This window comes from Pelophylax lessonae (genome assembly GCF_965119305.1).
Source record: "Pelophylax lessonae genome assembly, chromosome: 5".
In the NCBI taxonomy this organism is placed as follows: Eukaryota; Metazoa; Chordata; class Amphibia; order Anura; family Ranidae; genus Pelophylax; species Pelophylax lessonae.
Genome location: NC_138772.1, coordinates 120,529,790 through 120,541,794, shown reverse-complemented (window position 1 = coordinate 120,541,794; position 12,005 = coordinate 120,529,790). Strand labels below are relative to the sequence as shown.

At 41.4% G+C, this 12,005-nt stretch overlaps 1 protein-coding gene across 1 annotated transcript in view; it reads left to right on the top strand.

Moving 5' to 3' along the window:
• DNAH11 (dynein axonemal heavy chain 11) overlaps window positions 1-12,005 on the top strand; it is a 420,238-nt gene that overhangs the window by 150,547 nt on the left and 257,686 nt on the right. The window contains exons 31-32 of the mRNA XM_082257534.1: window positions 2,441-2,674; window positions 6,459-6,590. Of these exons, the coding sequence (XP_082113660.1) occupies window positions 2,441-2,674; window positions 6,459-6,590 (366 nt within the window). The remainder of the gene's footprint in view (window positions 1-2,440; window positions 2,675-6,458; window positions 6,591-12,005) is intronic.

Sequence of the window (12,005 nt, the reverse complement as noted above, 5' to 3'; positions counted from 1 at the left end):
TTATTTTGGGTTGACATATTCTTTACATTTTTCTATGCAATCGCATAAACACAAAGCTCTGGCTAGTCTTTGAAATGTGGAAGCCCGACAGCACTTCTGAATATCACAGAGCTGTGATGTCATCATGTCCATGTCTATAGCTCCCAGCCTTTGCCGATCTGGAGTTCCTGCCCACCAGTGGCACATTTAGTACAAAATATATGTAGGGAGGAAAAGCAACATTTAACAAGTGGTTACTGTAATGCCTTTTCTTATACATTGAATATAATTTAGTTTTATAAAAGGTATATACATTTCATAATAAATTGGAATCCACCTTTTCATAGCTTAGTGTAATAAGAACAATAAAAAAGTCTTGATTTTTGCTGAGGAATACTGCACTATTTATGTCAAAGTTTATCTTTGCTTTTAATATTTTGAAAAGGCGTTTCAAGTTTTACTTTTTTTAAATTTATTTCAGACAAAGGCTCAATTAAAAAAGCTTTATCGCAAAGATATATGATTGTTTTTTATAGCCATGAGACTAAAATTTTCCAATCTCATTGAATTTATCTGAAAATAACACATTTTTTTGAAGAAGAATAAAGATCTTTATTTTGGTTTGTTAGCTTGTGTTGTGAATTGAGCATTTCATTCTACAGTTGTAATCTGATATAGTGAGACTTCTGCTCTACCTATAAATGCTTGTACATGACCTATATAATAAAGCAATTTATACTGCTTTCTATATGTGCATATAAAGCTTGTACCAAAAATCATAAATCAAGAATCAAGCATACTCATTGTGTGGACATATTCACTAATATAGAGAGATTATTAACTATATATGTAACAAAAAACAAAGTAACAAAAAAAAGTCCAAATAAGACTCCATTCACACTAGCACGACTTGTCAGGCGACTTGTGTGCCCTCAAGTCGCCCCAAGTCGCTTGTCATAACAAATACAATTTGAATGAATGAGAGCCGTCTTAATTGGCACTACTGAAGTTGCTCCAACTTCAGAAAAGGGTCCTGTACTACTTTGAGATGACTTGTATCCGACTTGTGTCAATAGACTTCAATGGGAGTCGCCTCCAAGTCGGATCCTTATCTTATTTGAAGCGACTTGTTATCAGACTTTTCAGGAAGAAGAAAGAGATTAGCCAGGCATTCCCCACATTGCAGCCATGCCTATATGGTATATATATATATATATATATATATATATATATATATATATATATGTAATGGTATATGTATTCCATTATCTCTGCTTGGTCTGTGTGAGTGGCACTGATACGTGGCACTGGGGGACACTGATTCGTGGCACTGATACGTGGCACTGGTGGACACTGATACATGGCACTGGCGGACACTGATTTGTGGCACTGATACGTGGCACTGATACATGGCACTGGTGGACACTGATTCGTGGCACTGATATGTGGCACTGGTGGACACTGATTCGTGGCACTGGTGGACACATACGTGGCACTGGTGGGCAGTGGCACTGGTGGACACTGATACGTGGCACTGGTGGGCAGTGGCACTGGTGGACACATACGTGGCACTGGTGGGCAGTGGCACTGGTGGACACTGATACGTGGCACTGGTGGGCAATGAGGAAATGAGTAAGAAAAAAAAACAGAAAAGGGGAATTAGGTCACAACACATCATATTCTGATTGGCCAAATACAAAGTCGTCTGTCATATAAGTCGCGCAAAATAATTCACAAGTCGCTCTGAAGTCGCCGTAAAATCGCGGTAAAAAGTCGCTCCGACATGGGGCGACTTATGGTCGCGGCAGTGTGAACCGGCTCTAAAAGTCTACAAACTGAATGAACTTTGTATCTTCTGTGTAGTTATATTTTTAACCACCACAGTGCATAAAAGGGCTTGTGCTAACTCCTCTAGATTCCTTTTCTCCTGGCAGCAGAGTTTTGGCAAAAAAAATAAAAAAAACCCTTGATGCTTGTAAACTTTTGTAATGTGTTATTACATTTCATTAGCCAGAAAAATAATTTATTCTGGCCATTGAAATAAATTAATGCTTAGGCGCGTTTAGGCCCGTCAAGCATTTTTTATGCCAAAACTCTGCTGCTCCTGGATGCACTGGCTGTGTTTTTTTGTTTTTTTTTCTGCCTCTAAATCCCCTGTGCCTCTAATCTCCTCTAAGCGCCTGTGCATGCATGGATACCAAGGCTAACATGCAGTTGAGGCGGGAACAAAAAAAAAAACACCAAACGCCCGCTAGGAGCAGCAGAAAAAACTTCCAGTGTGCATGTGGCCACACTCCGAGATCAGTGCTGTCCTATAAACAGTGGGGCTGCACTGGTCATGGAGTATTTTTACACAAATCCAGATCCAGAGCTCTTAAATTATGATTATTGTAATCTGCCTTGCTAAACGGCGATTGTGCTTGTGATGGATTTGCTATAACCCTGCCTTTGGATACCACAGGTGGAACACTGGCTGAAGAATGTGGAGGACACGATGTGTGAAACTGTGCGCCACCATATCACAGAGGCTGTTGCGGGGTATGAGGAGAAGCCCAGAGACCAGTGGATATTTGACTATCCAGCTCAGGTGGCCCTGACTAGTTCCCAGATCTGGTGGACCATTGATGTAGGAATTGCTTTTGATAGACTAGAAGAGGGTTTTGAAAGTGCCCTTAAGGATTACAACAAAAGACAGGTATGTATTTTTTCTGCTTTTACCATGAGATTTTATGCTGCTGTGGCTCCGATGTACCGATGTAAAAAAAAAAAAAATAGTGAGGTCTAGCTCGTACAATTAAGGCATTGACTGTAAAGAGGGATAATCTAAAAAAATATACGTGGTGTATACAGTTCAATTGCATGACAGGCAGCTTAACCACTTACCAACCGCCTGCCGCAGATGTACGTCGCTACTTTGACGCTAAATACCATCCATAGCCATAACCCCGGTATTTTTAAAAACGGCGGGCGATCGGCTTTCAAGTAGGGGTGGTCCCAGCGGCGGGTTGGGTATAGATTTTAAGCCCTTCGGGTTGGGTATAGATTTTAAGCCCTTCGGGTTGGGTATAGATTTTAAGCCCTTCGGGTTGGGTATAGATTTTAAGGGGAACCCAATGCCAAAACTTAAAAAAAAAGTTGCTGTGGGATCCCCCCAAAATCCAGACCCTTCTCCAAGCATGCAGCCCTGCATGCCAAAAAGGGGTTGGGAGCAAGAGAGCGAGCGACTCCTCCATGCCACACCAGGCAACGTGCCCTTAACATGGGAGGTTGCTTTGGGGGAGGGTCCCCATGTTGGGGTCAATGACATCTCTGGCCCGCTCCTTTTCAAACTGTCAGACGGTGGAGTTTTCATCAAGCGCAGAACTGTTTTTTTTTTGGGGTGGGCGGTAGCAGCGGGCATTGTAATTGACGTTGGATCTACTTTGGGGGACATATATTTTTTTAATAAAGGACTGTTGTGTTTTTTCTTTTTACACTATGTACCCATACTTATTCACATGGGGGGTGCTTGTGTCTAGGGGTCCCCTTGTTAAAGAGCACTTCCAGATTCTGATAAATCACCCCCACAACCACCAGGATAGAGTTGTGGGGAAGAGGCCTTTGTCCCCATCAACATTAGAACAAGGTGCTTTGGGGGGGCAGAGCTCCTCCTGCTCCTTAGTACTCTTTCCGCCTATGTTGAGGGCATGTGGCCTAGCAAGGTTCTGGAGGCACTTGCTCACCCCCCCCCCCCACCCCCACCCTTTTCTGGCTTGCTCAGATAAGGGTCCGGCGTGGATTTTGGGGGAGGGGCCAGGCTGTTTTTTTTAAATTTTGGCATGGGGTTTTCCTGAAAATGCGTACCCGGCCTACTTTTTAAAAACTAGCTATTCTTCACACAGAAATCAAATCGGTCGATAATTTTTTACCAATCCGAATTCGAATGGTTCTAAAAATATAGAATTTGTTACAAAATTACTAAACTAAACTAATTCCGACACAAATTAACGAAACAAAATCAGTAACATAACTAATCTATCCAAAACTAAACAAATTTCTTTTGTTCTGCACATGTCTAGTCTGCTAAGTAAAATTCACACTTCATATGAATTAGTAGCTTACATACCAGTATTACCAAATCATATTATTTTGAGTAGAAAAGTACCTTTGCTATTAAATATATTGCTGCGCTGAGAGTTACTGAGCTCTCTCGTGCTACTTAAAGCCTTAGCAAAGATTACAAGGTCTCTGGAAAATGTGTATTTTATTTCATAAAAGGCGGCAGAGAATCCACTGCTTTGGCTCAGAAAATACTGTGTTCAATTCAGTAGAACTAATCTGTTTTCCTGGTTCAGGCCCTGCTTAATTTTGACATGCTGAAGTAAAGTAGTGACCACATATAAAGAGCTCAGATTTTAATCTATGTATGTGTTAATTGTCCATATTAGTAATATTTTAATTTAAAGTTTATTTTTATTATACTGTAGTTAATAAACCAATAATTTGATCTCTGTGACCAAGCCTGTATTGGGTAAAACGTTACAGAGGGGTGGTCCTAGGCAGAAGCACATCATGCCATGACATCATCAACCATCATCATAAAAAATAGTGAGACTAAATAATGTAGCTCTGTATTCATTAATTACCAATTAACTGTATTTTTTAAAACCCTAATAGAGTAAGAACCTGAACCTGTTTTGGTATCAGCCTGTTGTATTCCCCTATACAGTAGCACTTAGACTGGAAAAGGGAGAGTGAGCACAGAAAGCCATCTGGTATGCTGTATGCAAGGGACACGAAAAAGAAAAGAGTAAGCAGTGAGGTGACCTTCTTATCATGTTGCTACTTTTTCACTGCCCTGTCAGAAGTCTGGGGGTGGAGAGAGGAAGCCCCTGTATTCCCTAAGGGCTGGTTCACAGCAGAAATACGCTATGCATTCCTGTGTGATTTATGCACCACGTTTGCAACCTGCATCTGCGATATTGTTAACAATGACACTCACTGCAGATTGCAACTGCAGTGCATTTTGAACACAGTGTGGGAAATACACACAGAATGTGGGTTTCCTGCACTCTATTTTAATGTGAATGGGCCCTAACTGTAAGTGGTGTCAACCCCCTGGCTGTGCTGTATCTGTGCATGTGTGGGCTGTGTAAAACTCAGAAATGGATGGACAGAAATACAAATCCTTTAGCAAGAAAACCAGCCCCCATATATGCATTTCAACTCTATCTTTAGATGTTTGCGTTAATTTTAAAGCTGAGTTCCAGGTATGGCAATAGTTACATTGGTACAGCTTGGACCAATAAAAAGCTGGGTACACACACACATAGTTTTTTTTTTTATTCAACCAGCAGGTGAATGGAAAAAAAAGGACAGATCTCTGCACCAATACAAGCAATGTTGTATCTCTCCTGCTGTTTTATTGCATTCTGATAGGGGACACCTCCCCACCCACCCTGCCAGATTACACTATGAGTGCTGATCGAATGTTTGTTTTCCAGCATGCCCGTTCGACAAAAGCCAGTTGTTAGACCAGCTTCTGTTGAACAGACAGCTGTACAGTCAGAACGAAAGTCATTTCCTGCTGAACCGGCTGATTTTTGACCCATGTGTACTGGGCTTAGGTAGACACAGGGCTGTCTTTAACGCAGGGCAAAAGGGGCAGCTGCCCCGGGCCCAGTCAATGTTGTGGGGCCCAAAGCAACTGCCCCTTCAGCCCATGCTGCCTAAAAATAGTTGATAAGTGTATTCCGGGGGGGGGCCCAACAAAATGTTTGCCCAGGGTCCAATCAATAATAAAGACGGCCCTGGCGTAGACATATTCCATACCTGTGGGACTGCTGTAAAAGAGGAGATTCATTGTAGCAGTCACCGCTATCCTAGTGATTGCCACTCTTTTCCAGGTCCAATGCTAAGCAGCTGCCCAGCTACATAGTAAACACAGGAGAGATGACCTACTCAGCATGGGTGCAATTCACAAAATGCCTTGGGTTTTCTCAATGAATGTAAAACATTCTCTGTTTGAGCGTAGTCATATCATCATGTCATCACCCCGACTCCATCTTGACCAATCAGAGAATACCTTGAATTCACTGGGAAAAATGCAAGGCATTCTGTGAATGGTGCCTATGGCAAGCAAACAACAACCTAAGTTCACTATGCAGCAGGGCAGCCACTAAGATAATGGCGATTACTGTAATAGTGGTGACTGCTATAGTGGTTTTCTGCTCCTACAAGGATCCCACACTTAGCAAAAAAAAAAAACTCATAACTACATTCAGATTTTAAGAAATCCCTAGCATAGTTTGTAACCTAGTACTAATACCTAGTATTTAACACTACTGCTACAACTATGATCACTTAGTATAGCTAATCATACGCTGCCAGTCCTGTCCACTGCACTTTTTCTTTGTTCAGACCATGGACAGCTCCATTGTGATGATGTCATAATAAAATGCAGTGTATATAGTTTGTCCATATACACTCTTGTCTTTCAGATTAGCCAGTTGAATGCACTGATCACCATGTTGCTTGGAGAACTCTCAGCTGGAGACAGACAGAAGATCATGACCATATGTACCATTGATGTGCATGCCAGAGATGTGGTTGCTAAGCTAATTTTGAACAAGGTAAAATATTACTTCTTCCATGTGTCCCGTGTTTGTTTTTCTGGAACTGTTAAATGCAGGTTTTAAGGAAAATAAATGAAAGGTGTGAAATTCTGCAGTCTACATTTTCTAGTTATCATTTTTATAGTGTTAATCTGGGAATAACATTGTCAATATGAACTTAAAGGAACCATAAGAAATAAAAAAAAAACTAAAAATACCTTCTGATATACGATGATGTCTGTAAAGTATACAGTCATGTATTATGAAAAATAGAGACATTTATTGAAGAAGATACAAAATACTGTACAAGAAATATACAAGCGCTTGATTTATTCTCCCTGGAGAAGAGACGCCTGAGAGGGGACATGATAGCAATTTATAAATACCTCAATGGTGATATCAACATAGAGAAAAAACGATTCAGTCGCAAAGAATGTATGAAGACATGAGGACATACAATGCGATTAGAGGAGAAGCGATTTAACCTCAGACTACGCAGGGGGTTCTATTACAGTAAGGGCTACAAGACTGTGGAATTCTCTACCACAAATGGTAGTTACTGCGAGGAGTATGGCTACTTTTAAAAGACTCTTGGACATACATCTCAAGGATAAAAACATTCAGGGGTATGGGAAATGAATACGTCCACACACACCTACACAGGTTGAACTGGATGGACTATTGTCGTTATTCAACCTTAACCACTATGTTACTATGTTACTATGTAAACATTGTACCATCAGGACTCAAAATTTCAAGCCCTGAGCTACTAGCCAGGCCTTAAAGTGTTACTAAACTCAGGAACCTGCATTCATTATATCTGGTCTCCCACAGTACACAGGACATGGAAATGCAACTACTTTAGTAAATATAAACTGATAAATAACGTTTCTCATTAGCAGTAAATAGCAGTCTTGTGATTTCTATCAGTGTCTGGTTAAACCTTGTAGGAGGGGTTTTTATTCCACTCTGACTGCCTGACTATCTGACTATGAGTCTGTAGGACCCCCAACCCTCTGCCTGGACAGTGCTGATCGGCCCTGCGCTGATCACATGCACCCTTCCAAGAAAAAAAAAAAAAAAACTCTCTAGCAATACACACCAAACTGAGCACGTTCAGAGTGCTCCCAAGGCTCTGTTTTATCAGGAGATGGATTGGGGACAGTGGAAGAAGGGGAGGATCAGATAATCTGTATCAAACAACCTTTTTACACAATGCAGTATATAAAGTATGTATATATATATATATATATATATATATATATATATATATTTATACATGGCTTGCAGTACCAAGAACAGTATATATAAATAGGCTGGCAGTGGCCAATGTAGAATATATATGACAGACAAGCAGTGCCCCTGTATACTGTGTATATTTATGAACAGGCTGGCAATGCCCAGTATAACATATAACTGGTTGACAGCGCCTAGTATAACATATCTAAAAGGTTGGCAGTGCCCAGTATAGTATATATGACAGGTTGGCAGTGCCCAGTATAGTATATATAAAGGGTTGGCAGTGCCCTGTATAAATATAATAGGCCTTGCAGTGCCTGCCTATATAGTATTAATGACATAGGCTGGCAGTGCCCAGTACTGTTCCCCTCTATGCCCCCAAGGCATTGTGCTGGGATCAGGTTGGGTATCTGCTCATGTGATAGGTAACATCACCTGATCACCTCTGGCTCCCCCATCACCGCACATACCACCTCCAGCCTCACCTGCTCTGCTGTCCTTGCTCCCCTCACTCTGGTCCAGGGCAGAGAGCGGATTGGGCTGTGACATGCACCTTCCGCAGCCAAATGGATTGTCCCAGCTTAGATAACGTACACCCTTGTCCCCACCTCGTCCACTACTAGCCCCCCCCCCCCATGATGTGGCTCCACACTCGCCCTCTGCTTATTTACATTTGCCTAATGTGAGCAGGCAAGTGGAAATTTTGAAGGCTGATGTACATAATGCAAATTCATTGCTCTGCTGGCTCAGTCATTTTGAATGCAACGGCCACACAGTACACATGCTCACTAAGCGACATCTAGGGTCCCCACTGACTAGTACAGTAAAGCAGTCATTGTTCACGTATGTGCATTCTAGTCCTCTCTCCTTGGCTGCCAGGTTACATCAATGTCATACAAACTAATCTCGTTATATTAACAATGGCTGGACTTTGTATTTCTGTAGCTTTTGCCATGCATATACCAGCTTCCAAAAAATTACAGTGCTGACAATAGGAAATATCCTTTTTGTGGAGGGTGAGAGGGATGTTGTAGGACTTCCCTAAATGAAAAAATGATTCATACCCCTCCTTTTTATTAATTCAACGTTTTAATTATTTAATGTAGTTTTCAAGTCTTACAAATGTTAAACATGCCAGCTCTCAGATGCCGTTTTATCAGTCACAGATACTCGTAATGAAAAAAAAATGTTGTATATCATGGCATCATTTATAGCTACTAAATGTATGAATGAAAGAAAATATGGGCAGGTATCTAAGGGGAATAGGGATGAGTGAACCTAGGGATCTTGTCTTTGGGCTTGGCTTTTGTTCTATGAAAACCCAACCTGTTGTAAAAATGTAAGCAGGAAGGTAGCTCACCTTCTACTTTTTTATTTTTTTTAAACAGGAATCTTGAAAATACCAAATAATGTTTATAACCTAGACTTTTAAGTTGCCCCAGAAAGATCATCACATATACAGTATCTCACAAAAGTGAGTACACCGCTCAAATTTTTGTAAATATTTTATTTTATCTTTTCATATGACAACACTGAAGAAATGACACTTTGCTGCAATGTAAAATAGTGAGTGTACAGCTTGTATAACAGTGTAAATTTGCTGTCCCCTCAAAATAACTCAACACACAGCCATTAATGTCTAAACAAAAGTGAGTACACCCCTAAGTCAAAATGTCCAAATTTGGCCCAAAGTGTCAATATTTTGTGTGGCCACCAATTATTTTCCAGCACCGCCTTAACCCTCTTGGGCATGGAGTTCACCAGAGCTTCACAGGTTGCCACTGGAGTCCTCTTCCACTCCTCCATGAGAACATCACGGAGCTGGTGGATGTTAGAGACCTTGTGCTCCTCCACCTTCCGTTTGAGGATGCCCCACAGATGCTCAATAAGGTTTAGGTCTGAAGACATGCTTGGCCAGCCCATCACATTTTACCCTCAGCTTCTTTATCAAGGCAGTGGTAGTCCTGGAGGTGTGTTTGGGGTTGGTATCATGTTGGAATACTGCCCTGGGGCCCAGTGGAGGGGATCATGCTCGGCTTCAGTATGTCACAGTACATGTTGGCATTGATGGTTCCCTCAATGAACTGTAGCTCCCCAGTGCCAGTAGCACTCATGCAGCCCCAGACCATGACACTCCCACCACCATGCTTGACTGTAGGCAAGACACACTTGTCTTTGTACTCCTCACCTGGTTGCCGCTACACACGCTTGACACCATCTAAACCAAATACGTTTATCTTGGTCTCGTCAGACCACAGGACATGGTTCCAGTAAGCCATGTCCTTAGTCTGCTTGTCTTCAACAAACTGTTTGGGGGCTTTTTTGTGGGACGACAGCCATGCAGATCAATTTGATGCAGTTAGCGGTGTATGGTCTGAGCATTGACAGGCTGTCCCCCACCCCCTTCAACCTCTGCAGCAATGCTGGCAGCACTCATACATATATTTCCCAAAGACAACCTCTGGCTATGACGCTGAGCCTCTGCACTCGACTTCTTTGGTCGACCATGATGAGGCCTGTTCTGAGTGGAACCTGTCCTGGTAAAACGCTGTATGATCTTGGACACCATGCTGCAGCTCAGTTTCAGGGTCTTGGCGATCTTATAGCCTAGGCAATCTTTACATAGAGCGACAATTCTTTTTTTCAGATACTTAGAAATTTCCTTGCCATGAGGTGCCATGTTGAACTTCCAGTGACCAGTATGAGAGAGTGAGAGCGGTAACACCAAATTTACCACACCTGCTCCCCATTCATACCTGAGAACTTGTAAAACTAACGAGTCACATGACATCGGGGAGGGAAAATGGTTAATTGGGCCCAATTTGGACATTGCCACTTAGGGGTGTACTCACTTTTGTTGCCAGCGGTTTGGACATTAATGGCTGTGTGTTGTTATTTTGAGGGGACAGCAACTTTACAATGTTATACAAGCTGTACACTCACTACTTTACATTGTAGCAAAGTGTCATTTCTTCAGTTTTGTCACATGAAAAGATATAATAAAATATTTACAAAAATGTGAGGAGAGTACTCACTTTTATGAGATACCGTAACACAGTTAAAATATAGGGGAATGCACACGTATCCAAAGTTTTATTAATACATTATAAAAAAATAATATAACATTGTTAAAAGAACATAAAAACTCATCTGCACAGATTAATACTTTCTGCTGGGTATATCATCAACCCATTTTATTATTGTTTAGCTTTCAGTCCACACACAATGTTGAAAAGTCCCCTTGTTATAATAAATTAGCTTTGCTGCTTCACTTAAGATCCCGCAACTTGTTTCGCAGGATCAATAGCCTGCTTCCTCAAGAGGGCATGCAAAGAGGTCCTACACTGTGCTATAGCTGTATATTTATATGTAAAGGAAAAAAGAAAAGATACCAAAATAAGTATTAATATTCTACCGGTTGTGTATAATGTGTAATGATTCCAAAAAGATTTTTGCAGAATACCTTACGTACATTGGGTAAAAACATATAGGCCAACCGCAACGCAAGGGCTGGACAAGGGGCTCAAACTTTCCACCACCCAGAACCCCAAATTGCTCTTCTTTTTTGGTATCTTTTCTTTTTTCCTTTTTCCAAACAATAATGCACAGTATGTAGCCTCTTTGCATGGTCAAGGAACCATGCAAAGGAGGGAGGAGGCAGATCATTGATCCTGTGAAACACATTGAGGATTTTTAGTGAAGCAGTAAAGCTAGTTTGTTCTAACAAGGGGACTTTGTTGCATTGTGTGTGGACTGAATGCTGAACAATAATACGGGTTGGTGATATACCCAGCAGAGAGCATTATTCTGTGCTGATCAGTTTTTATGTCCTTTCAATAATGTTATATTTGACTTTTATAACATATTAATAAAGCTTGGGGGGAGGGGGTGTACATTCCCCTATATTTGAACTGTGTTATATGTGGTGATTTTTCTGGGGCACCTCAAAAGTCAACGTTATAAAAATTATTTGGCATTTTGAATTACGGTGGGATGCGGTGCCCCTATTCTCCCTTCTAATACCTAGGGGCTTCCTGGGTTTTTCTTTTGAAGAATCCTGGAAACATTTTTTCTGTGGCCCGAGGGAAGGAGCCTAACTTGCTAAACAACAAGCCCATTCTTGCTCAGGCCCATCCGCCATCAGAGGTGCTGATCAGATGCATTGCTTGGTACAACTGCCCTCACTGACAGCTT